General features: G+C 46.6%; 1 protein-coding gene across 4 annotated transcripts in view; it reads left to right on the top strand.

Moving 5' to 3' along the window:
• The window catches only part of CPNE5 (copine 5), a 203,236-nt gene extending 183,108 nt beyond the window's left edge, over nucleotides 1–20,128 (top strand). For 3 of the 4 annotated variants that reach the window (XM_056818145.1, XM_056818148.1, XM_056818146.1), the window contains 7 exons: nucleotides 300–346; nucleotides 3,686–3,867; nucleotides 5,949–6,076; nucleotides 6,388–6,490; nucleotides 7,278–7,335; nucleotides 14,511–14,584; nucleotides 18,401–20,128. In XM_056818145.1, coding sequence (XP_056674123.1) covers nucleotides 300–346; nucleotides 3,686–3,867; nucleotides 5,949–6,076; nucleotides 6,388–6,490; nucleotides 7,278–7,335; nucleotides 14,511–14,584; nucleotides 18,401–18,619 — 811 coding nt within the window. In that variant the 3' untranslated portion in view covers nucleotides 18,620–20,128. The remainder of the gene's footprint in view (nucleotides 1–299; nucleotides 347–3,685; nucleotides 3,868–5,948; nucleotides 6,077–6,387; nucleotides 6,491–7,277; nucleotides 7,336–14,510; nucleotides 14,585–18,400) is intronic. The other variant, XM_056818147.1, reaches the window with a different exon arrangement.
• Nucleotides 20,129–25,333: the final 5,205 nt, after the last annotated feature.

Genomic DNA, 25,333 nt, shown 5'->3' with positions numbered 1-25,333 from the left:
CAATAATCCCAGATCCTAACTCAAATGACCTCGAATATGATCCAACAAGAAGGATCCTGGGAAGGAAATACAAGAAACCACCTTTTTATTTTACAAAGGAATTCCATATCCACTTATCTATCACAAAACATCTTTTGAAAGAGCCCGAGCCAGGGTTCTTGTCCCCCTATTTTCAGATGAGGAAAAACCCAGCTATATAAAGTGATTTGCCTCAGGTGAGGTGCCTGAGCTAATGTGTGGAAGAGCAGCACCCCATCCACCTTCTTGGGTAACAACTACTCTTATTCTTCCACTCTTAGGACTCAGATCAATTTCACCGTTGCTATTGACTTCACGGCCTCCAATGGTGAGTGAATGATTACCAGAGTTTCTTGATGCATAAAGGGTGTGTGTGTGTGTGAGTGTGTGTGTGTGATATTTAAAGGGCTAAGAATTGATTACTGATCATAATTTGATCATGTGTGCATATAGTGCATAGAATATAATACATCTATTATATAATATTTTCCTACCCTCTATCCTTGGCACTTCCTTTGCCCCATTTCCCTGCTTTGTAAGTGGGCATTCACTCTCAAAGTTGACACAGTCTAGAAGGTGCGAAGGACCAAAGTTCTAGCCAGGGATGCCACATGGATCTGTGTTTGTTTATTCAGGAAAATCTTAAGGTATAAAGAAGGTTTTTCTGTATTGAGTGAAACCACCATCTTAGGCCCATCTTGGGGCCATACTGTGCTCTCTCATCACTATGAAGCACCATTCCCAGCTGCAGCCATGCTGGAGTCACCTTCTGTGTGTATGGGGGAGTGTACTCTGGTATAAAGAGGAATAACACATACCTGCTACCTCCCAGGGGCTCCCAGGCTAGTTAGAGGCAGAAAAGACCCAGAGAAAATCACTGAGCATGCAAGCTAGCTTCCTTAGAGACACGTGGGATAAGAAATGCTTTTTCCTTCTCAGTCATTTCGGTAGCCTGCTCTGAACCAGAACTGCCCAGTAGCTGGCTGGATACAGGAGTAAAAAACCAAATTCAGGATTCAGCATTATAGTCCTCAGTAACGCAATCCCAGCAGCCAAGAGGTTTCAGCAGAGCTTGATGGACAAAGCACGGGACTTTGGACTTCGTGCATGGGTTCAAATCCCATGTTAGATCCACATCGATGTGAAATTGGGTTTATATGGCCTCCATGTGCTTAACCATGAACATATTGTGTCCTATTAGTAAAATGTAAATTCCTTGAGGTCAGGGATTGTCTTCTTTTATTTTTGTGACCATTTTTCCTAGCACCATGCCTGGCACTTAGTAGGCATTTAATTATTTCTTGTCCATTGATCTGTTAAGACACTAATTATGTGACCCTGGACAGGCAATTTAACTGCTGTCTCAATTTCCTCATCTATAAAATGAAAATTTTATATATGTATATTTATAAAATACATGCAATAGACATAATAAATATATAATGTGTATATATAGTATATACAATACATATTATATCATGTATCTATTATCTAACATATTATATAATAGAGATATATGTGTGCATATATTACATGGAATATAATACATCTATTATATGACATATAATAGATGTGTATAATAGTATATAATACATATGCTATAATACAACTATTATATAATAATGCATATAATAGATATATAATATATGTGTGTATATATTACATATATATAAAATATCTGTGGACTTAGGGTGATGGTTGTTCATATTTTTCACTTGTGCCTGACTCTTCATGACCCTATTTGGGGTTTTCTCAGCAAAGATACTAGAATGGTTTGTCATTTCCTTCTCCAGCTCATTTGACAGAAGAGGAAACTGAGACAGACAGAATGAAGTATATAACTCAAGATCATACAGTTAGTGTGAATCTGGATTTGAACTCAGGTCTTCCTGATCCCAGGCCAGGCACTTAATCCACTGCACCACTTAGCTCCTCTGTCAGGGTGACGATGCATTCCTGTAATCTCTACTCCTGAAGAGGCTAATGGGTTGCTCGAGTTCAGGAGGTGTAAGCTATCGAAAGGCTAAGTTAATTTAGGTGTCCTCTCTAAATCTGGCAGCAATGTGGTGAGCTCCCAAGAGTAAAGGACCACCAGGCTGCCAATGGAGGGGCAATTGTCCCACGTCAGAAATACAGCAGGTCAAGATTCCTGTGCTGATTAGTGGTGGGATTGGCTCTGGTGAATGGCTACTGCTTTTACAGCCTGGATGAGATGAAGAGACCCAATCTCAAGCAGTAATTTTAATAATAATAGCACCCCAAATCTGGCCTCAGACACTTCCTAGCTGTGTGACCCTGGGCAAGTCACTTTACCCCCATTGCCTAGCCCTTATTGCTCTTCTGCCTTGGAACCAATATACAGGATTGATTTTAAGAAAGTAAGGGTTTAAAAAAGAATAATAGCAGTGTGAAGATCAAGTGAGATAATATATGTGAGATAGACAAATGTCTAGTAAACCGGAAAGTGATACCAAACATATTAGCTGTTAATAGCATCCCTCCCTTTTCCTGGGGCTTTCTTGGACCCTTTTCTTCCTTCTGGGCTCATATATACCCCCGAGTGGATCCTGTGTTGGTTTATGCCTGGGCTGCTGGGATATCATGTTTCATTAGTTACCAGGCATCGCATCGCCATACAATCCATTCCTTATTAGCCTCACAGCCTGCCCCTTGTTTCATTTCTCTGGACCTTCCGAATTGTACCTTCCATGCCTGGCTCCAGTTTTTACCGGCCTCATTCAGAGCTCCTGAGGTCCTCTCTCACTCCAGAACAAAGGACTTCGGAGCCAGAAGGGCCCTCTAGAAGTCATTTAGTTCAGCCCTTTTGGCCAGAAGGCCCCTGTTTAGTGTAAATATGTTACAGGGGAGGAGTAACCCATTAAGTCATTATTACCCACCCAGCATGTTGGCGTGACCTTGGGGAGGGCAGAAAAATCATAGGCTCTCAGTGGTGGAAGGAGTCTCAAAGACCATACAGTCTAACCTGAGCTTGAACAGAAACTCTTAATAAGAGGTCACCTCGCCTCCAAATAGGTAAAGGGGTTCCTAGAACCTCCAAGGGCAGTCTGTTCCTCCTTGTCCTCCTGTTCATAGTAGAAGGTAACCTCCCTGAGGGCAGGAATTCTTTTGATTTTGTATGAATCCCTACTTGCAATCCAGTATCTGGTATTTATAGTAGGTAATTAATAAATGCTTTTTTTCTTTTTAAAAATTATTATTATTGGTTTTTTTAGCCCTTCCCTTCCATCTTAGAATCAATACTGTGTATTGGTTCCAAGGCAGATGCCCTAATAAGGGCTAGACAGTTGGGTAGGGGGTGGTTAAATGGCTTACCCAAGTGTCTGAGGCCATATTTAAACCCAAGAACTCCTATCTCCAGATATGGCTCTCAATCCACTGGGCCACCTAGTTGCCCCCAATAAATGCTCTTTATGGAATGAATTGGAAATTGATTGAGTTGTGTTGAATCTGTATTATTGTGGAATGGAAATGAGTTACGTTGTGTTGAATCTGGGTTACTGTGAGGAAATGATCAAGAAATTTATCCTGAGTCCTGTGGTGGTCTTGGGGCGGCTGGTGGACCACCAGGGAGGATGTGGCAAGAAGACCTGCTGTCAGGTCAGCCTAGGGCAGCCCAGGCTAGCCTGACACTCCCTATCTCTGGCAGGCAACCCCTCCCAGTCTACTTCCCTGCATTATATGAGCCCATACCAGCTGAATGCCTATGCCCTGGCATTGACAGCCGTGGGTGAGATCATCCAGGACTACGACAGTGACAAGATGTTCCCAGCCCTGGGCTTTGGCGCCAAGCTTCCTCCTGATGGCAGAGTTTCCCATGAGTTCCCACTGGTACGTATCTCCTCTGAGGTCAGCCTGGAAAAAGAAAAGGGAGAGAGAGCAAGAATAAGGTCAAGGTCAAGGCAGGAATAGAGAACAAGAGCAGGATGGGGGAGGAATGGGGAAGGGGGGTCTGACTGTCCAGAGGAGGATTGGACTTGAAAAGGGGGAGGAGAGAATAACTACTCCAACCTAGAGGTCCCCCAAAGACTATTAGACTAGCTTGTCCTCTGACCTGATCATCTCTTCACATATTTATACATCTGAGTCTCTCTGAATCTGACTCTGGAACCCATCTTCTTTCTGAGAGCTTAGTGGAAGAAGTAGAAATTTGACTAAATTACATGTGCACGCACACACACACACACACACACACACACACACACACACACCCACCATGAAAGAGGATGTGAAAATTGAAGAGCTGTCTAGAAAGGTCCATTGATCCTGAGATGGGGAATGGAGTATCCCTCTGATGAAGAAAGAAGGTAAAAAAGCTGGAGAAGGAGATAGTGTTTATAAAATCAATTGGGCTTATGACCCAGCCTATCCAGTGTGTCAGAGTAGTGGAATTCCATTCAATGGCATACTTCTCTTCCTCCTATCCTACCTCCCAACCCTGTAGAATGTAAGCTTCTTGAGGGCAGAAACAAGAGTTTCATTTCTTTTCATTTCTTGATCCCCAGTGCTTGGCACATAGCATTTAGTAAACAATTGCTGGATTGAATTGAATGAGACCCAAGAAGATGACCCTATGGTGATACCTTCTTCCTTAGCAATTAGTGACCCAAACTCTAGCTACTTTAAAGGGAATGAAGGCAAACAAATGAGTTCCATTTCATGGCAATCCTGAACAGTGAGGCTCAGAGAACCCTCACATGGTCTTTACCTTTTGAACTGTCTAAAATTTCCTCTTCTACTTTCCTTCAACATGTGGCAAGATTTGAACCCAATCACAAGGAATACCAAGTCAGAATGAGCAGGGTCCTCTGAGCCTTCCACAGGACCTCCATTCCCAGCTGTGATCTGGTGTCTTTATGTATTGCCCTCTTCCACCCATCCTCTCCCTTTATGCCACAATGTAAGAAGAGCCTACCCCAACCAAGGAATCATGGTGGCCCTTGTACTAATGAGATAGGCATACCTTTTTGCATTGTTGCCCCTACTATGAAATGTCCCTAAGGGATTCCTCTGTGACCTCCTGTTATATCTCACTACCTTGTGCCCTTTCCATCTGGTTTTGATTTCAATTGAAGCTAGTTCTGAATTCCAATTTTCTTTTCTTTTTTAAAATTATCACTGATTGTTTTTGTTTTTACATTGTCTTCATTTTGAATGAGTCTTTTCCCTTCTCTCTTCATCAAGCCACCCCTTATAGTAAAAAACACAAGCAAAGGAATCCAGCAATGAAGTCTGGTAATATGTATAATGTCCCACACTCATAGTCCTCCAATTCTGCAAATAAGGGAGCGAGGTGCATTTTCTCTTCTTTGGGACCAATCTTAGTCATTGCACCACCTTAAACTTCTAAACAAGGTGGTTTTTTTTGCTGTTGTTATTGTATTATGATACTGTAGGCACTGTGCAAATTGTTTTCATAGTTCTGCTTACTTCACTCTTCATTTATTTCCTACAATATGATAATATTCCATTATATTCATTTACCACAACTTGTTTTGCCTCTCCTTAATTGATGAGCATCTCTTTGTTTCCAGTTCTTTACTGCTAAAAATATATGATGTTATGAATATTTGGCCTGAATGAAACCTTTCTTTCTGACTTTGACCTCCTTGATATACATGCCTGGCAGTGCATCATCTGCATCATCCAGTATGGATGTTCAGTCACTCTTTAAAAGCACAATTCCAAATTGCTTTAGAGTCATTCTGGAAATTTTTCATTTTGTCATCTGGACCAGGTTGCAGACTGCTCTTCCCATCCTCCTTCCCCCTGAAATAGAACTATTCTTGTCCCTTTTTTGGCCGCCTCAAGCTTTGCTTCCTCCCTGCCCCTGGGTGTCTTGCCCTTTCCCTGTCTCCTCCCTTTGCTCCTTTGTCTCCCTTTCTGGGAGCCCGCTGATCCTCTGCTCCTAGAATGGCAATCCGGATAATCCCTCTTGCTGTGGCATTGATGGTATTCTCGAAGCCTATCACCGAAGCCTTCGCACCGTGCAGCTCTATGGCCCCACCAACTTTGCACCAGTGGTCACTCATGTGGCCAGGTAAGTCCCTTTTCATACCTCCTACCCCTCACCCCCTTCTCAAAAAGACCAACCTATCTCTGCAAAGGTGGTCCTTCCTAGTGCCTTTAGGAGAACCTTCACACTGTCCCAAAAAACTTGTCAGATAACCTCTAACGTCTTGCTCCAACCTCCCCCAGGGCCTTCCCCGTTAGGCCCATGGAGTTACTCTTCCTGGGTTGGGGGAAATGGAAAGTGATTATGTATAGAGGCCACCCTATCCCCTCCTCAGACCCTGCCCAGACATAGAGGTTAGAGCTCTGCCCCCAAGCCCCTAACCCCTCAAACCCCAGGCATGCAGCAACTGTGCAGGATGGCTCCCAGTATTCCGTGCTGCTGATCATCACAGATGGGGTCATCTCAGACATGGCGCAGACCAAGGAAGCCATCGTCAATGTGAGTCTGAAGGGACAGAATGGGGATATTCTTGGGTGGTGCTCTGGAGAAAATGTTATGGGAGGGGGACCTTCTTTTGCTCACCCCTCTTCTTTTGTGGCCTTGAGATAGACACTATAAATCCCTGGCCAGAAACTTTGTCCTGCAGAGGGATGTAGAATTATAGGGAGAATGCAGGAGGGGCTCAGGTTCTTGGCCTTTTCAGCATTGGACCAAATGAATTCAGATAATAAGGGGGACTGAGTGAATGGAAGAAAGGACACCCTAGCAAGGGCAGCGATGGAAGATTTGGCCAGGTCCTCTGCCTGGGGAGGGGGGGGTGCTGCCAGCTCTAATTGCTCTCCCTATCCTGCTCCCCTACTTAGAAGGATTTCATATTGCTAACATGACAGGGTCAGGTTCTTACTGATTAAGGTCAAGTTTGGAGAAAGAGGAAGAGGGGAAGAGCCTATCCCAGGTGGGCTCCTGCTACTCCTGGGTATCAGACTTTAGACCAATTCCCCTTCTTCTGTCTCTCTCCCTGTTTCTGATCCTCTGTCTGTCTTTTTGTCATCCCTTCTTCTCTGACTTCTCTTTCATCTCAACTCTTTTTCTCTTATCTTCCCTCTCCCCTTTTCTTTCTATTCCTCCCCTTCTCTCTTACTATCCTTTTCACTCTATCTCTTTCTCTGGATCCTTTTTGCTGTTCCTTTTGTTTCTTCCCCACCCCTATCTCTCTGCCTGTTCTCCCTCTTGGTGTCTACTGTTTCCCCTCTGGCTTCCCATGCTGGTGCTCTTTGCCCAACAGGCTGCCAAACTCCCCATGTCCATTATCATCGTGGGCGTTGGCCAGGCTGAGTTTGATGGTAAGACCCAGTTGCTTTCCTTTTCCTTCATCCCTTTCCATCATTCTATGCTTCCTTAGGGCCGCCCGGGTATCCATGGAGCTTGCTCCAACTTCTCCCAGTGAGAGAGACAGAGACAGAGAGACAGGGGAGAGAGAAAGAGAGAGAGACAGAGACAGACAGAGAAAGGAAAGAGAAAGAGAAAGAAAGGAAAGAGAGGATAGAGACAGGTAGACAGAGACAGAGAAGAGAGAGACAGAGAGACACACAGAAAGAAAGACAGAAAGAGAGAGAGAAAGAAGGAAGCATAGAGTGTATGTATATATGAAAGAGAAAAGAGTGTGTGTCTGAGGGTTGGAGAAGAGAAAGTATGTGAAAGAGGAAAAAGAGGAAACTTAAAAAAGAGAGAGCTTGTATGAGGGAGAAGAAAGAAAGAAATGCCTCTGAAGAGAGACAGTGAAGTATATGTGAGAAGAGAGTTTGTGAGAGAGGATAGAAAGAAGAGTGTGTGTATGAGAGTAAAGATAAGCAAATGTTTGAGTGAGAAAAGAGAGAACATGTTTGAAAAGAGAGGAAATAAAGAGCATGTGAGAAAGTGTATGTGTGTGTGTGTGTGTGTGAAAGAGAGAGAGAGAGAGAGAGAGAGAGAGAGAGAAGGAGAGAGAGAGAGAGAAGGAGAGAGAGAGAGAGAGAGAGAGAGAGAGAGAGAGAGAGAGAGAGAGAGAGAGAGAGAGAGAGAGAGAGAGATTGAGAATTACAAGTGGTTGCATGGATGTTTAAACTTGTGCTAACTGTGGGCATATTCATCTCTCTGCATCACCACCAATGGGCAATGTGATCCTTGGACAAATCATTTCACCTTTTTCTGATTCAGTTTTCTAATCTGTAAAATAGGGATAATAACCCCTGCTCTGCCTATCTCCCAGGAGCGTTAGGAGGATCAATTGGTTGATACAAAATCCTATATAACTCGTGGTAGTCTCTCGGTGACCAAGAATGACAATTGTCTTTGTGCATTATCATCTATTGATGTACCCTCATGTGGCTTTGAAGTCCAAAGACTGAGGCGCAGAGTGTGTGGCACATGGGGCCTGGGACGCCAGTTGTTACGGGAGGTGCGGTTGTGCCTTGGTGTTGGCGTTCACGCGCAGCAGCAAGACGTCGACGTCGTTCATCTTCAAAGGAGGTGGCAGCATGGTTAATGTGGGTTCGCCAGCTGCTTCTGTCAGAGGCAGTGAGTTCTAATTGCTTTGGTGTAATGCCAGCCCACTTCAAGTTTGACTTTAGCTGATCCTTGAATCTTTTCTTTGGTCAGCCTTGTTTCCTGAGTCCAGCTGACAGTTCACCGTAGAATACCTGTCTTGGTATTCGCTGTGGGTCCATGCAGATGACGTGTCCAGACCATCGTAGCTGGGTTTTGAGGACCAGGACTTCGATGCTGGTGGAGTTGGCTCTGTCGAGGACTTCCTGGTTGGTGATTCAGTCCTGCCATTGGATCCTCATGATTGACCGGAGGGAGCTTTGGTGGAATTCTCCAGCTGTTTCATGAGCTTCCGGTACAGTGTCCATGTCTCACAACCGTACAGGAGCGAGCTGAGGACCACTGCGTTGTACACTTTGAGCTTCGTCGCAGTGCTTACACCGCTGTGTTGAAGGACTTTGCAGCGCAGCCACCCGAGTGCCTGGCTGGCCTTTTGGATCCTGGCATTAATCTCATGGTCTAGGGACCCGTTGGTGGCGATGGTGCTGCCCAGGTACTTGAAAGTGTTGACGTTAGAAAGGCTGCGTGCTGTCGATTGTAATGCACAGCTGGTTCGTTGGCCTCCCTGGTGCAGGTTGGAACAGCACCTCTGTTTTGCTGAGGCTGATAGTCAGGCCAAACAGTTTTGTTGCTGTAGAGAACCTGTCTACAATGGTTTGAAGATGATTTTCTTGGTGGGCCATGAGAGCACAGTCATCTGCGAAGAGAGCTTCCAGGATGAGTCTCTCCTTTGTCTTTGTTTTTGCAGTCAGGTGGCAAAGGTCGAATAGTGAGCCATCCAGTCGGTATTTGATGTAGACACCCAGGTCTAGATCCATCACAGCATGTCGTAATACTTGGGTGAAGTATAGGTTGAATAGTAACGGAGCGAGGACACAGCCTTGTTTCACGCCATTGGAGATGTTGAAGCTGTCAGAAGTCTCTCCACCAGATAGGACTTCCCCTGTCATGTCGACATGGAAGAGCTGGATCAGTTTGATGAATTTTGCTGGGCAACCGAGCTTGCTGAGGATCACCCACAATGCCTCCCTGTTCACTGTGTCGAATGCCTTTGTCAGGTCTATGAAGACAATGTAGAGACTCAGGTTCTGCTCAAGGCATTTTTCCTGCATTTGCCTCACTGTGAAGACCATGTCGATGGTGCTATGATCTGGTCGGAAGCCACATTGTGATTCAGGCAAGTTCTGCTCTGAAACAGATGACAGGAGTATAACACGGGCGAGAATCTTTCCAGCAGTGGAGAGTAGTGAGATGCCTCTGTAGTTGTCACAGGCTGCTCGTGCGCCTTTGTACAGGGCTACAATAGAGGCATCTCTGAGTTCTGGGGGCATGTCTTCCTCTTCCCATATGCTGGTTGGCACTATGTGGAATGCCTGGAGTGCCTTTCCATTTAAGGCCTTGTACGCCTCAGTTGGGATCCCATCTTTACCGGGTGCCTTGCCTGCACTCATTTGTTTAATGGCTTTTTGGACTTCCTCTATTGAAAGGGGGACATCAAGTTGTTCAATGGTGCGGTTTTGGGGGATCTGGTCAAGGGCACTTTGGTCGACTGAAGAGGGTCGGTTGAGAAGCTGACTGAAGTGTTCTTTCCACCTGTTGCTGATGCCTTTTTTATCTTTTATGAGAGTGTCACCATCAGAGGATAGCAAGGGAGTGCTGGTGGGTTTTAATGGCCCATAGACAGTCTTGAGGGCACTGAAAAATTGTTTGTAGTTTTTTGTATCAGCAAAGCGCTGGATTTCTTCTGCCTTTTTTCCCCCACCATCGGTCTTGCATCTTCCTGATCTCACACTGTGCCGTGGTTTGGAGAGACTTGAATCTGTCCTTTTTAGGAGCAGAGTTTGGGTTATTTTGCCACTCCATAAAGGCTTTGTTCTTTTTGCTCAATAGGTCTTCAGTAGCAGTGTTGTTCTCGATGAACCAGTCCTGGTGGTTGTGTTGTTTGAGGCCTAGGACTGCCTTTGATGTTTCCTTCACTGCATCTCTGAACTGGTTCCATTTCTCGGTTGAGCTTCCAGTGAGTGGTCCCTTGGCAGACAGCTTGTCATCCAGGCAGGACTGGAATGTTAGCAAATAAGATGGATCTCTAAGATGACTCACATTGTAAAATGCGCAAACTGTCTGGGCGCGTTTTAGATGGGGAGGTGCAATGAACATTTGAAGAGTCACTCTAACCAATCTGTGGTCTGTTCAGCATTCAGCTCCTCTCATGGCTCTGGTGATCTTTACATCCTGGATGTCTCGCCGGCGTACAATGATGTAGTCAATGAGATGCCACTGTTTTGATCTTGGGTGCATCCACGTTGTTTTATATTTGTTCGCCATTCTGAACACAGTGTTCGTGATGGTGAGTTCGAACTCTGAGCATTTGCTGAGTAGCAGTAGGCCGTTGTTGTTCATTTTGCCCACGCCGTGTTTGCCGAGCACTCCTTTCCATCTTTCATGGTCCTGGCCAACGTGGGCGTTGAAGTCTCCCAGTAGTATCAGCTTGTCATTTGTGGGCACTGAGTGCAGGACGGCACTCAGGTCAGAGTAGAACTGCTCGATGGTCTCCTCTGTGCTGGTCAGTGTTGCATATGCATGAGCATATGCGCTGATGATTGTGGCATACCGGTCTTTGCTGAGAGGCAAACGGATCTTCATGAGCCTCTCGCTGATGCCCACAGGCAAGTCTGGCAGCTGTTTGAGCAAACTGGTCTTGATAGCCAGGCCAACACTGTGGATTCTGTCTTCATTTGAGGCTCTACCTTTCCAGAAGAAGGTGTATCCAGTGGTGGGTTCACTGAGTGATCCCTCTTCTGGTAAGCGTGTTTCGCTTAAGGCTACGATGTCGATGTTATATTGCGCCAGTCCTTTACCGATTAGAGCTGTTCTTCTCTCAAGTCTTGGGGTATTCTCTCTATCAAGTAATGTCCTGATGTTTCTGCTCCTAGTAGGAGTTTCTTTGTGTTTTTTCTTTGATTTCGACCGCTTAAAGGGGATGACCCGCCAGCCGTGGTGTGCTGACCGGGTGTTTGTAGGGCAGGCAATGTTTGGGACACCTTTTCTAGTCCCCTCCCTTGATTAGGGTGAGCAGTGCTGTCCTAGAGAGGGCTGCTCAGTTGCCCAGGATGCTGCCGAACGTCCCTGCTGCCCACAGGGCCGAGCGACCACTGGTCCGTGGGCCGCCTACGTGCAGGATCGTGACTACAACTGCCAGTGGTCACCTCCACCTGTTGCGTCGCCACTCTCCCATCGCTGCAGGTCTTGAAGAGGGTGGACGGGGTTAGGATAGATGAGTGTGCACAAAGATACTTGTGCGTGAAGGAGATTTAAGTGGAAAAGTCGATGCACAGAAACAGTCCCACTCTCTTGGCGTTGGAAGCCTGGGTCCATTGGCACGAAAAATTGTTACGTCTGGAGACTTCCTCAGCTGCATTGGATGGCCGTGTTGTCTTTTGTGCTCCAACATGCCCTAAGCACTCCACAGTGCTTTGCTGCGTCACCATCTCAGCCGTTGAACCTTCTTATTGGTTTCTTCTGCCTGTTCCTCCGAAGCAGTCTTCACATGCTGGGTGAGCAAAGCCCTGGTTCACCAGGGGTCGATGACCCCATGGCTACCCTCACAAGGTTTGGCCAGCCTGTTGAAGCCGTTGCCCGGGGTGTGGCCACTGCCACATGCTAGCAGCTACTGGGAGCCACAAGTGAGAGCTGGGTGTCAGGTGGGGGTCGGAGGCTGGAGAGCTGCCCACCATACCAGAGATACTACCCCTCCCTGAAAACCCCACACACCCCCCTATATAACTAAGAAGCACTATATAGATGTAAGCAGATAGTTTCAGCATTTTCATGACCATTGTCATGATCCTGAGGGAGGACAGAATTTAAACACTTAAAGGAGATCTACGGGCATTTCCTCCCTCCTCTCCCCACAAAACACTCTAAAACAAACCTTACCAAAGGAACTAAATGACCCCTAAGGTCCCTTCTAGCTCAAAAATGTATGTTTCTATGAATCCAGGTGAATTTTGCAAATTGTGGATACATGTATATTCAATATGTGTTGACTTTAAGGGAACAGATTTTGGTGTCATGATGGTGTCTGATTTGCTTAGAAAGGCTTCTTGGAGGAAATGAATTTAAATCATGATTTGGACATAGGAGAGGAGCTCAGATTGGTAGAGAGGACCCAGGGGGCTGAGGAGGGAGAATAAATTTGGGGTTCTAAGAGTGACATGCAGAGGCAGGAATGTAAAATTCACACAACTAGAGAACAGGGGACAAATAATTCACAGGATTTGTTTCTAGAGATGAAAGAGAACTCAAAAGTCCAGTCCACTCTCCTCATTTCATAGATGAGGAAACAGAGCTCGAGGGAAATTGAGTGACTTGCCCAAGTACACAGATACTAAGCATTGGAGGCAGAATTTGAGCTCAGGCCCTCTGACTCCAAAGCTGGTGTGCTCTCCACTGTAAACACTCTATAAATATTAGCTATCATTATGATTGTGATTATGATTACTGCTACCTCCTGTGTGCATGGCTGGAATGGAAAACCTACACTTAGAAGTAATGAACTGAGATGTGTGTGTGTGTGTGTGTGTGTGTGTGTGTGTGTGTGTGTGTGTGTGTGTTGGTAAATTACTTTGTGAGGTTATTCATCTCTCTCTCTCTCTCTGTCTATCTATCTCTGTCTATCTATCTGTCTATCTGCCTGTCTGTCTGTCTGTCTATCTGTCTGTCTATCTGTCTGTCTGTGTCTGTCTGTATATCTATCTATCTGTCCCCAGTGGCAAGTGAATGCACTGAGTGATATTTGTATAAGGAAGAGTGTGTGGAGTAAGTGCCCTTGTCTTGTCCTCATGCATTGGCCCAGGTCATGCAAAGCTCCAGAGTCATCTTCAGCTGCCCTCCCTCACTGATCTTTTCTCCAACCTCTCAAACACCAGGTCCCTCACTCAATTTTGAGAGCCGGGGGGAACAGGAGTTAGCAGTGTTCCTATCAAGGAAAGACCTGAGTGGGAAGTTTAGAAACTTGGGCTCTCATTTGATCTCTTCCTTTTACAGCGAGACCTTGGGCTAGTCAATTTCCTTCACTGGGCCTCAGTTTCCTCTCCTATAAAATGAAGGACTCAGTTTCTCCTCTAATTTCTGATCCTGGCATAAGAGGTTACCCTGGGTTCTCAAAGGCTCTGTCAGCAAAGAATAGGCTTTGATGGGTTGGCTTTTGATAATGATCCTGTGAGAGGATGTATGTCTGTTGTCCAGGAACCAGTCTAACTAAGGGCAGAGCAGCTGGCTTATCACTGGGTTGGCTTCCAGGCTTCCCATTTTTCTCTTATGGCAATACTCAAAGCCCTCGACTAAGCTGTAGGAAAGGTCAAAAGTGATTTGTGTGGATGGTGAAAGTCCCCACCCTGGCCAAACCACAACTCTTGTGATTACGGCTCAATGTGTACGAAAAATGAAGGGTTGGGCTAGATCGGGAATTCCCAGCATTTTCCAAACGGTATTTCTTGACTTTCAGTAAACTTTCCTGGTCCCCCTTCTCAAAATGAAAAGAAATAAAGTCCAAAGTTTACTATGTAAATACACACACAAAAAAATTTAAAAATTAGTTTTCATAAGGAAAACTTTGTTCGTTACATGAGAACACTTGTTCATTAGCGCAGATATTTGGAATATTTCTAAAGGATAATAGAACTATTTACCAAATTTCCCTAGCCCCCCTTTAAAAGCTGCTCTATAGCTTGAGGGTTCCTCAGGTTGGGGGGGGGGCCCAGACTAGGTCTCAAAGGCCATATCCAGCTCTGGCATTCCATGAATCTGTGACTAAAAGCAGAAATGTGGGAATCGATGGATTCTGAGGGAGCCCTTCCAGGCAGAACCCTTACTGAGGTCAGATCGGGCCCCCATTCCCTGATTAGCCCTTCACAGTCATTCCCTCCTCTTGTAGCCATGGTTGAGCTGGACGGTGACGACATTCGGATCTCCTCCCGGGGAAAGTTAGCAGAGCGTGACATTGTCCAGGTAAGTGCCCACGGATCCCACGTCCCTGATGTTACCCAGCCTGCCCATCTCTATACTCCCAGATAAATATGGTACCCTCCCCTCTCCCATGGGGGCTTCACTGGAGAGCATAAAGGAATAAAGTACTTGAAACCCTGACTGATTTGGAGGGAGGTGGGAAATCCTTAACTAATGCAAGTTGTTGTTCAGTTGTGTCTGGACTCTTTGTAATCCCATTTGGGGTTTTCTTGACAAATGCCACTAGAATGGTTGCTATTTCCTTCTCCAGTTCATTTGATAGATGGGGAAACTGAGGGTGAAATGACTTGCCCAGGGGCACACAGCTAGTGGTTTGCCATTTCCTTCTCCAGCTCATTTGACAGATGATAGAACTGAGGGAAGCAGGGGAAGTGACTTGGCCAAGGACACACAGCTAGTGGTTTGCCATTTCCTTTTCTAGCTCATTTGACAGATGAGGAAACTGAGGCAAACAGGGTGAAGTGAGTTCCCTAAAGGCACACAGCTAGTGGTTTGCCATTTTCTTCTCCAGCTCATTTGACAGGTGAGGAAATGGAGGCAAACAGGATACAGTGACTTGCCCAGGATCACACAGATATTAAGAATCTGAATCTGGATTTGAACTCAGGTCTTCCTGACTCCCGGAAGTTTTGTTAGTCAATTCAGGACAAATTGTTAGTGAATTCAGAACAGTCCTCGAATTATCTCCAAACATTCTGCAGTGGTTGCCAATGTTCATGGCCATCTTCATGTGTCCCTCTCCATCCTGAAATCCATTCTCCACTTTTTCTAATCCTGTCTGTTTTTTAAGGACCTTCATAAGCACACAAAAAACACTGAGTCACAGAGTCACCCTCTCTCTCCTCTCCATTTATCCAAATTTGCCTCGCCCTTCAAGACCCAACTCAAGGTCCACTTTCTCCAGGAAGTCTTCCCTGACTATTTCCCTATGATCAACTTTCCCTTTCCTGACCTTGTACAACTCACTGATTATCTTCAGTGTTTGGTTGGCTGTTGTGTTGGGTTATTCTTTCCTTGTCTGTTTATCTCTGTTCTGCCTAGCCAGCTAGGTTATAAGCTCCTTGGGGGCAGTGGGCATGTCTTTACTCCTTCTGGGTCCCATATAGGATCTAGCATAGTGCTGGCTCTCTGGCTATTTCTTCTTCTTTAAAAAAAAATAGCCTTATCTTCTGCCTTTAAAATCAATACTAAGTACCAGTTCCAAGGCAAAAGAGTGGTAAGGACTGGGCATTGGGGTTAAGTGACTTACCCTAAATTATTTGAGTCCAACCTGTCAAATTTGAACCCAGGTCTTCCTGACTCCAGGCCTGGGCCATCTAATTGCCCTTCCTAGCTGTTTCTTGATCAGATAATTTATTAATTTATTAGGTACCCAGCAGGGTACAGAACATTGTACGAGAAGCTCTGGTGAGTGAGTTTATATATCATAGAGGTAATAGCCAATACAGCAGCTAGGTGGCTCAGTGGATAGAGCACCAGGGCTAGAGTCAGGAAGACCCATGTTCAAATCCAGCTTCAAACATATCCTAGCTGTGTAGCTGTAGGCAAGTCATTTAACCTCTGTTTGCCTTGGTCTATTGCAGAAGGAAATGACAGACCACTCCAATATCTTTGCCAAGAAAATTCCAAGGAAGATAGTTGGGTGGCTCAGAGGATAGAGAGATAGGTCTAGAGATGGGAGATCTTGTATTCAAATCTGGCCTCAAACATGTCCTAGCTGTGTGATCCTAGGTAAGTCACTTACCTAGCCCATTGCCTGGCCCTTACTACTCTTCTGCCTTGGAATCGATTCTTAGTATCAATTCTAAGACAGAAGGAAAGAGTTTAAAGAAAAAGAAAGTAACTCCATGGACAATATTGGCCTGATAGCATCCACAGGGTCACAATGAGTTGGATGTAACTGAACAAATAGTTGCTGCTGAAGGTCTTTGAGTAAGTCAGGAATAGGATGAAAAAGAGAATTGAGAGGGAGAAGAGACTGGAGGAAAGGAGGCTCACTGGGAGGAAATTGTGGGAGTCAGAGGAAGGAGATGAAGATGGCGACTGACTGTGGACACAAGAGAGGGAAGAGCAATGAGAGAAGCTGCAGAGAAAGAATCCCTCCTGCTGGAGAGACTGAGCAAAGGCTGGAGGATACGTGGTCAAGGATGTTGTGGAAGGGGCTCTTGGTCACATACAGGTTGGACTAGATGGCCTTTAAGGTCCCTTCCAACACTGATATTCTGGGATAATTGGGTCCCCAGGTGTGAATGCAGGGGCAGCTAGGTGCCACAGTGGATGGAGTGCCGGACCTGGAGTCAGGGAGACTCCTCCTCCTGAGTTCAAATCTGGCCTCAAACATTTACCAGCTATATGCCTCTGAGCAAGTCACTTCACCCTGTTTGCCTCAGTTTCCTCATCTGTAAAGTGATCTGGAGAAGCAAATGGCAAACCACTAGCTGTGTGATCCTGGGCAAGGCTCTTCACCCTGTTGGTCTCAGTTTCCCCACCTCTCAAATGAGCTGGAGAAGGAAATGGCAAACCACTAGCTATGTACCCCATGGCAAGTCACTTCACCCTATTTGCCTCAGTTTCCTCATCTGTCAAATGAACTGGAGAAGCAAATGGCAAACCATAGCTGTGTGACTCTGGGCAAGTCACTTTATCCTGTTTGCCTCAGTTTCCTCATTTATAAAATGAGCTGGAGAAAGGAATGGGAAACCACTCTAGTATCTCTGCCAAAAAAACTCCAAATGAGGTCACAAAGAGTCAGACATGATTGAAAAGTGATTAGACAAAAGGCATAAATAAATGCTGAGTCAGAAAAATAGTTCCAGAAAATTAGGGTCTGAAAGCAACAGGAACAGGGAGTATCATCAATAGTAATGGAGGGATCAAGAGAAGGCAACAGATGTGGCAAGAAAGGGAAGATAATCATTCCACATTCATCATGTGTAGTTTGTTTAGATCTTAGAATCAATGCTGTATATAGGTTCTAAGACAGAAGAGTGGTAAGGGCTAGGCAATGGGGGTTAAGTGACTTGCCCAGGGTCACACAGCTAGGAAGTGTCTGAGGCTAGATTTTAACCCAGGACCTCCTGTATCTAGGCCTGGCTCTCTATCCACTGAGCCACCTCCCTGCATCTTCATGTGCAGTTTTAAGATCTTGGTCAAACCTAAAAATGGAGCTTTCCTGCAAATACCTGACATGGGAGAGAGGTCGAGACTAGAGATAGAGATGACAGGAAATTATGCCCGTGGAGGTGGTCATTGGAGCCACAAGAGTGGATCCGTGTCAGCCTAGAGGAAGAGGCGTGGTAGGCTGGGGCTGAGTCTCTGGGAACTGTGGGTGATCGCGAACAGCAGCTGGCAGAAGAGCCTGAAGCAATAGCCAGAGGCGGGGGCAGACCCAGTGGCGTCCTGGAAGCCCAGAGGTTGGAAGGGGCTGGGTTTGATGGGGTGGGTCGTGCTATCGGGGGCAGCGAAGCGACCAGCCCCTTTTATGGGGGTACCAGGCCCCCCAAGATGGGGTCCTTGCTGCGAGAGCAGGCCAGAGGCCTTCGGGGCTCTGCAAACGTCCCCGACGCGCTCTCACAACAACGACCAACATGGCCGTGCCTTTTGCACGCCCACAAAAAGAAATACAACAAAATGGAAACGACGAGGGGACGCTGAACAGGACGGTGCCATAAACTGCATTCCAAGGAGTTGTGTGAGTGGCACGAACTCACAATTCTGCCCTCGGAAGCGGCCGGCCCGGGCGGAGGGGATGGGTGGTGTGGACAGCCCGGCTCTGACCAGCTTTCTCTGCTCCCCCAGTTTGTGCCTTTCCGGGACTACGTGGACCGAACGGGGAATCACGTGCTCAGCATGGCCCGCCTGGCCAGGGACGTCCTGGCCGAGATCCCTGACCAACTCGTGTCCTACATGAAGGCTCAGGGCATCCGTCCTCGCCCACCCCCCGGCCTTCCTGCCAGCACCCCACCCGGGTCTCCTCCACACACCTCCCCCGCCTCCCCCATGCACACAAACCTCTAAGGACAGGGCATGGGCAGGGTGGGAAGAAGGGCTCCCTGGGACACGTGGGCGCTCACACACACACAACTGAGCTCCAAATTGCAGCTGTCATTACTCCTGGGGTGACCTTTGGTAAGTCACTTCCTCCGGGGAAGGGGTCTGTCTTTCTCCTTTGTAAATGAGGCCAGAGCCCTTTCCCACTGTCTGCTGATCCCCGATGGCCGGGGATGGAGTCTGACTGGGAGCCCCCAAGCAGAACCCCAGGATCCCCCCATCCCCGCGCCTCTGACTGCCGGATCCCCGGCCTCCCCTCTTGCGGCAGCCCAGCCCAGCCGCCCCGACTCTTCCGTCTGTGCCTCCTCCCTCAGCCCCTGGCCGGTGGCACAAACATCTGGACCTCCTGAGGAGTGAGCCGAGGAGGGGCTGGGCCTGGGGAGGGGGCTTCCGTGCCAAGGAGCAGAGCGGGGCAAAGCAGGAGCCGCAGCCAGCCCCCGAGGCCGCGCCCCTCCAGAGCCCCCGGCTCTCTGCCTTCTGCCTCCTTTCCCAAATGAGCATCCTCGCTCAAGGACTTTCCCTTCCCTAAAGGATTTCCCAGGAGCTCCAGAGCCCCCCCACCCCCCACCTGCCAGCTTCCCTCCTGACCCAGCCCCTGAGGGGACAGGAGGAGGGAGGGGCTCAGGCCGGGGCACAATGGAAGGGAGGGCAGGGCTGGGGGCCAGGCCAGCCTTGTGACAAAAATTTGCCGTAAACAAGAGGAGTATTCAGGCACCCTCCTGGCGAACCTGACCCCTCTACTTGCCACCCACAGCCCTGCCCTGCCTTTCCTTCCCATTGCTAAGATGTTGGCTGACCGTAGCTTAGGTATGGTAAGGGGACACTTGTGTAAAATTGTGTGTTGGGGGAGGAGTCATTGAAGAGCCCCCCCCCCCCCCAATCAGATCCAAAGGAATGAATCTCTAATAGTGGAACTTCAGATCCTAGAAAAGAGAGACATTCAGTTATAGATGCCCCTGAAAGTCTATCCCCGGACCCCAGGCCAAGCAGATTTCCCCTCACCAGCGTCGTGTCTTGTGAGCAGCCCATGCTGCCTTTTGAGTATGAAGTCCCCCAGCTGTAACCAGTTCAAACGCCTGTGGCTGGAGAAGGGAGCCCCCAGCCCCGCGCCTGCCCCAGGCCGGCAAGGTGTCCTCTGGGTGACTGGTAACGTGAAGAGGCCGGCTCCCCCCCAGCCCCCCTTTGCCCCCAGATAGGTAGTCGGCGATGCATGCCAGTCCACCCCGCTGCATGGGGCTGCCTGTGCCCACCCAACTCTCAGCCCTCCTCAGACTCCCTTTGCAGAAGCTCCCGCGTGACCCGTGTGCGCCCCAACCCTAGGTCTGCCGCTGGGCCCGCCCCCGGCGCTGTTCTCGTCTGTGCTGTGCATGATGGTAGTCCTTCTAAGCCGTGTTGCCCCTTGCTGGAGTCCTTGCTGGAACGTGCTATGTATTGGCGATGCCTTAAACTGAAATAAACCGAGTCCTTTTAGTAAGAGCAGCGGCCTGGGCTCGCCTTCTGTTCTGGGGCTGAGGCCCACGCCGTCACGTCCAGCCCTCACCCAGGCTTGGCCAGAAGGCCCGGAGCCCCGAAATCAGTGCCAGAGCTCGGGGGGGACCCCAGCCGCCCTCTCAAGTAGCCTCGGCCTCCGTGCAGGCCGCCATGCCTTTAGTGGCTTCAAAAGCCACAGAGATACATTATCTGGTTTTCCGGGATGCGTGGGGTGTTCTGGGGGGACCAGAGCCTGGGGGAGGCTTTGCTGCACCCTCTTCCGCTCTTCGGGGCGGCCCATCCGCCCACAGCCCTCCCCTGCGGCTCCAACAAGCTGGACCAGCACAGTGGCCACCCTTGGGAAATCTTCTCAGCAGGCTGGCAAACCAGGTTGAGGGGAACCAACAACCCCGAACCTTAAAAGGCAACTTCAAGCATGGAACGGCACCCCTGGAAGAACAGGCAGAGGAGACGCATTTGTTCCAAGGGCCACGAAGGCAGCCGAAAGCAGGCTCTGGGGGGGCCCTTGGAGCCTGGTCAGACATCGAAGAGGCCAAGGCTGACATGGTCAGTCATCCGCTCTTCTGTCCCACCTCTAGACGCAAAGGACTCTGGGAGACAGATGACTTCCTGCAATCCGCTTAAATCCGATTCACGGACAAGTGATAGCCTTGGTCCTCTCTGAAACAAAGGCTAGACAACATGTTGGGTTTTTTTTTTACTCATTTTGTGTATTATTTCCATTTAAAACTGGCTCAGATGGCACTCAGGAGTGTTGCCATCTCTCCTAGACCAACCCCATCATTTTACAGAGATGGACCTTGTAACCACACCACCCCTCCAGCTCAACAACTTTCAGTGACTCCCTATTGCCTCTATGATAAAAAACCAAATTCTCTGTTTGGCATTTGAAGCCCTTCACCCTCTGGGTCTGGTCTACATTTGAGACATTATATATCTCCCCCCCCCCCCTTATCAAGTATATATTCCGTCCAAATGGGCTTGCATGCTGTTCTTCATACATGACATTCAACTTCCCACCTCCAGACTTTTGCATTGGCTGTTCCCATGCCTTTTTCTTTGTGTCCATCTCTTCAAATCTCTAGAGTCCTTCAAAATCCAGCTCAAGGGCCATCTCCTCTCTGGGGTCTTTCCCTCCAGCAGCTAGTGCTTCCTTCCTATCAAACTACATTATGTCAACTTCATATATTTTTGTAGTTATGTACACTAGGGCCTTGTTTTATACAAACTCAACACATAGGAATTCAGGTATAGGCAATTAGCGACTGAAAAAATAGAGGTAGAAAAATGCATACAATAAAAACGTTTAATGGCAGGCCAAATCGGCCCCATTTCCCCAAGCAGGCTAGTCTCGAAGCAGTTTGCTCAGTCACGCTTATCCTCGCTCTGAGAAGCTATTACATTGTTTCGAGCCAATCATTAGCTCCCACCTCAGTCTTTCCTCTGGAGTTTTCACTTGCAACAAATCGTGTCCGTCGGCGTCAGAGTGTCGTTTCTCTCTGTTTCATTAACGCTATTTAGTTATCAATGATGGCCCCAAAGTCCAAGAGTAGTGTGGGGGTTTGCTATTATGAACGCTTTTCAGCTTATGCGAAGACTCTTAGAACGTATCGGTCCAGAAAAAGAGGTCCTACATTTACTTCGTTTATGTTTGTGTTTCTGTATATGGAAACCTGTTGCTTCTCCATATAGAAATGGAAGCTCCTTGAGTGTAAGGATTATTTCATTTTTGTCTTTGTATCCTCGGGACCTGGCAGGGTCCCTAGCTTAGAGCAGGCACTTATGTCTTAGAGGTCTTACAATTTTAATTAATTTTTAATGATCAGAATTTCTCTTCCATTGCCCTATGAAAGAAAGAAAGAAAGAAAGAAAGAAAGAAAGAAAGAAAGAAGAGAAAGAAAGAAAGAAAGAAAGAAAGAAAGAAAGAAAGAAAGAAAGAAAGAAAGAAAGAAAGAAAGAAAGAAAGAAAGAAAGAAGAAAGAAGAAAGAAAGAAAGAAAGAAGAAAGAAGGAAGGAAGGAAGGAAGGAAGGAAGGAAGGAAGGAAGGAAGGAAGGAAGGAAGGAAGACAGATAAAGAGAGAAAGAAAGAAAGAAAGAAAGAAAGAAAGAAAGAAAGAAAGAAAGAAAGAAAGAAAGAAAGAAAGAAAGAAAGAAAGAAAGAAAGAAAGAAAGAAAGAAAGAAAGAAAGAAAGAAAGAAAGAAAGAAAGAAAGAAAGGAAGGAAGGAAGGAAGGAAGGAAGGAAGGAAGGAAGGAAGGAAGGAAGATAAAGAGAGAAAGAAAGAAAGAAAGAAAGAAAGAAAGAAAGAAAGAAAGAAAGAAAGAAAGAAAGAAAGAAAGAAAGAAAGAAAGAAAGAAAGAAAGAAAAAGAGAGAGAGAAAGAAAGGAAGAGAGAGAAAGAAAGAAAGAAAGAAGAAAGAAAGAAAGAAAGGAAGGAAGGAAGGAAGGAAGGAAGGAAGGAAGACAGATAAAGAAAGAAAGAAAGAAAGAAAGAAAGAAAGAAAGAAAGAAAGAAAGAAAGAAAGAAAGAAAGAAAGAAAGACAGAGAGAGAGAAAGGAAGGAAGGAAGGAAGGAAGGAAGGAAGGAAGGAAGGAAGGAAGGAAGGAAGGAAGGAAGGAAGGAAGGAAGGAAGGAAGGAAGGAAGGAAGGAAGGAAGGAAGGAAGGAAGGAAGGAACCTTTAAAAAGCCATTGTAATAAGCATAGTCAAATTTCTCTATTGGTCATCTCAAAAATGTCTCTCTCATTCTGACGCCATCAATCTCCCCTGGCAGGAGGTGGGTAGCATGCTTCATCCCTGACCCTCTAAAGTCATTCAAATCCAGCCTCAGACACTACTAGCTATGTGACTTTGGGCAAATCACTATGACTGTTTGCCTCAGTTTCCTCAAGTGTAAAATAGCGGTGATAATAACACCAGCTTCTCAGTGTTGTGGGGATTAAATGAAATAAATTTGTACTGCAATTAGCATGACTCCTGGTACATAATTGGCACCATTATCATTATGGGCTACTAGGTGGTACAATGGTTGGAGAACCAGATCTGGAGTCAGAAAGATTCATCTTTCTGAGTTCAAATCCTATCTCAGATACTTACTAGCTGTATGACCCTGGACAAGTCACTTTACCCTATTTGCCTGAGATTTCTCATGTATAAAATGAGCTGGAGAAGGAAATGGCAGACCACTCTAGTATTTCCCCAAAGAAAACCTGATGACTAAAAAATGAGCAAACATTGTTGTTATTTGCTTGTCAGCCCAGAGAGGTTGACTCAGATGACTTCAAAAGTCACTTTCCAATTTTGCGAATTTATAAACCAGGTGGCAGCTTTGGAGTGAGCAGCTCTGGGCTCTAATCCTGGTTCTGCAACTGATTACCAGTGTGACCTTTGAAAAGTCCCTGCCTCCTGTGGGCCTCAGCCCCCTCATCTGTAAAATGAGGAAACTGATTCCTTTGGGTTAATTTCTAACATCCCGTCTAGCTATAAGTCTTCATAATTTGTGTAAGCCCTCCCAAAGACCAAACAGGACCTGGAACCTGGATCTCCCCTCTCTTAGTTTTGCCCTATTTCATGTGTCCAAAGCTCTCTCTCCACACGGTCTACTGCCTTCTCATGATCCTCATTTTAAAGGTTAAATGAGGTTTGTATAAAATCCCCATTTTACAGATGAAATGAGGTCATGGAGTATCTGAACCATGACAGACATCAAGGAAAAGGAGACTGGGAAATGTTGCATGCTGGCAGAACCGGTGGGTTCAGTGGTTAGAGCACGGTGCTACTAGAGGCAGGGCTGTGGGCTCCACCACCTGTGGGGGCCCGTTATGTTGGCTCTGTTCCCAGGCCACTGGCAGCAAAAGCCCCCCCCCCCCAGCCAGCTGTCTCACAAATGTGTCCACCAGGTCACAGGAGGCCCCAATTGGGAATGTGGCTGACTCAGAATAGACTTGTCCATCCTCAAAGCTGAAGAAACTCTAACAAAGAAGCTATCCTGGAGCTCTGCCCTCCCTTCTCTGAATTGAGGAGAATTTGGGGGTCTTTAAAGATGAGAAGTACAACTTTAGGATGATAAGTATAGAGAGAAAATATCCACTGGTTATTTTGAGACTTAAGTTCAAACCCAAGGTCTTCTGTTTACTTGGAAGGGAAAATGAGCTGACTCCTTCACTCCTCCATACCTGGGTCTCAGTTTCCTCATCTGTGAAATAAAATGATTGGGCTAGATGATCTCTCTAAGGACTTTTCCAGTCCAAATTCTATCCAGTTGGGCAGAAAGGCCAGAGAAGACTCAAAAAGGAAGGAAGCAGAAGAGGAGCAAGGAGAAAAATGGGACAGTCAGGTTGGGGAGTAGGGAAAGAAGCATCAGGGTCTATACTCCTCCCTTGATGCCCTCTCATGACATGGAACTGGCCCATGAAGATTTGTCACTGAACTGACCCAACCATACTGGAGGGAAATTTGGAACTATGCCCAAAGGGATCTAAAACTTGGTCTGCCCTTTGGTCCAGTAATACCACTAGGTTTGCAGCCCAAAAGAGATTAAAAAAAAAAAAACAGAAGGAAAGGACCTGTTTGTGTGAAAATATTAGTAGCTGTTCTTTTTGTGGTGGCAAAGAATTTGAAACTGAGGGGCATCCCTCATTTGGGAAACAGCTGAAAAAATTGTGGTATATGATGGTGATAGAATACTAGTGTGCTGTAAGGAGTGACGAACAGGATGATCTCAGAAAGAGCTGAAATAAATGCAGATGCAGAGTGAAATAAGCAGAACCAGGAGAACACTGTACACAGTCACTGAAATACTGCGGAATGATCAACTATGGTAAACTCAGCTACTCTCAGCAATAAAGTGACCCAGGACAATTCTGAAGGACTTGCGACAAAGAATGCTATCCACCTCCAGAGAACGAGCCGATGGAGTCAGAATGCAGAGGAAAGATACTATCTTTCACATTCGTTTATTTGCAGTTTTATTTTGAGGTTTTGGTTTTATATGAATCTTCCCTTACAAAAATGACCAATTATGGAAAATAGCAATGGCGAAACATCCTTTCAAACCTTTTGGGATGCAGCCAAAGCGGTAATCAGAGGTAAATTCATATCCCTGAATGCTTATATTAACAAACTAGGGAGAGCAGAGATCAATCAATTGGAAATGCAAATGAAAAAACTCGAAAGCGATCAAATTAAAAACC

Source organism: Monodelphis domestica, chromosome 2 (assembly GCF_027887165.1).
Source record: "Monodelphis domestica isolate mMonDom1 chromosome 2, mMonDom1.pri, whole genome shotgun sequence".
NCBI lineage: Eukaryota > Metazoa > Chordata > Mammalia > Didelphimorphia > Didelphidae > Monodelphis > Monodelphis domestica.
The sequence above is the reverse complement of the archived record's forward strand: the minus strand, read 5'-3'. Positions and strand labels throughout refer to the sequence as shown.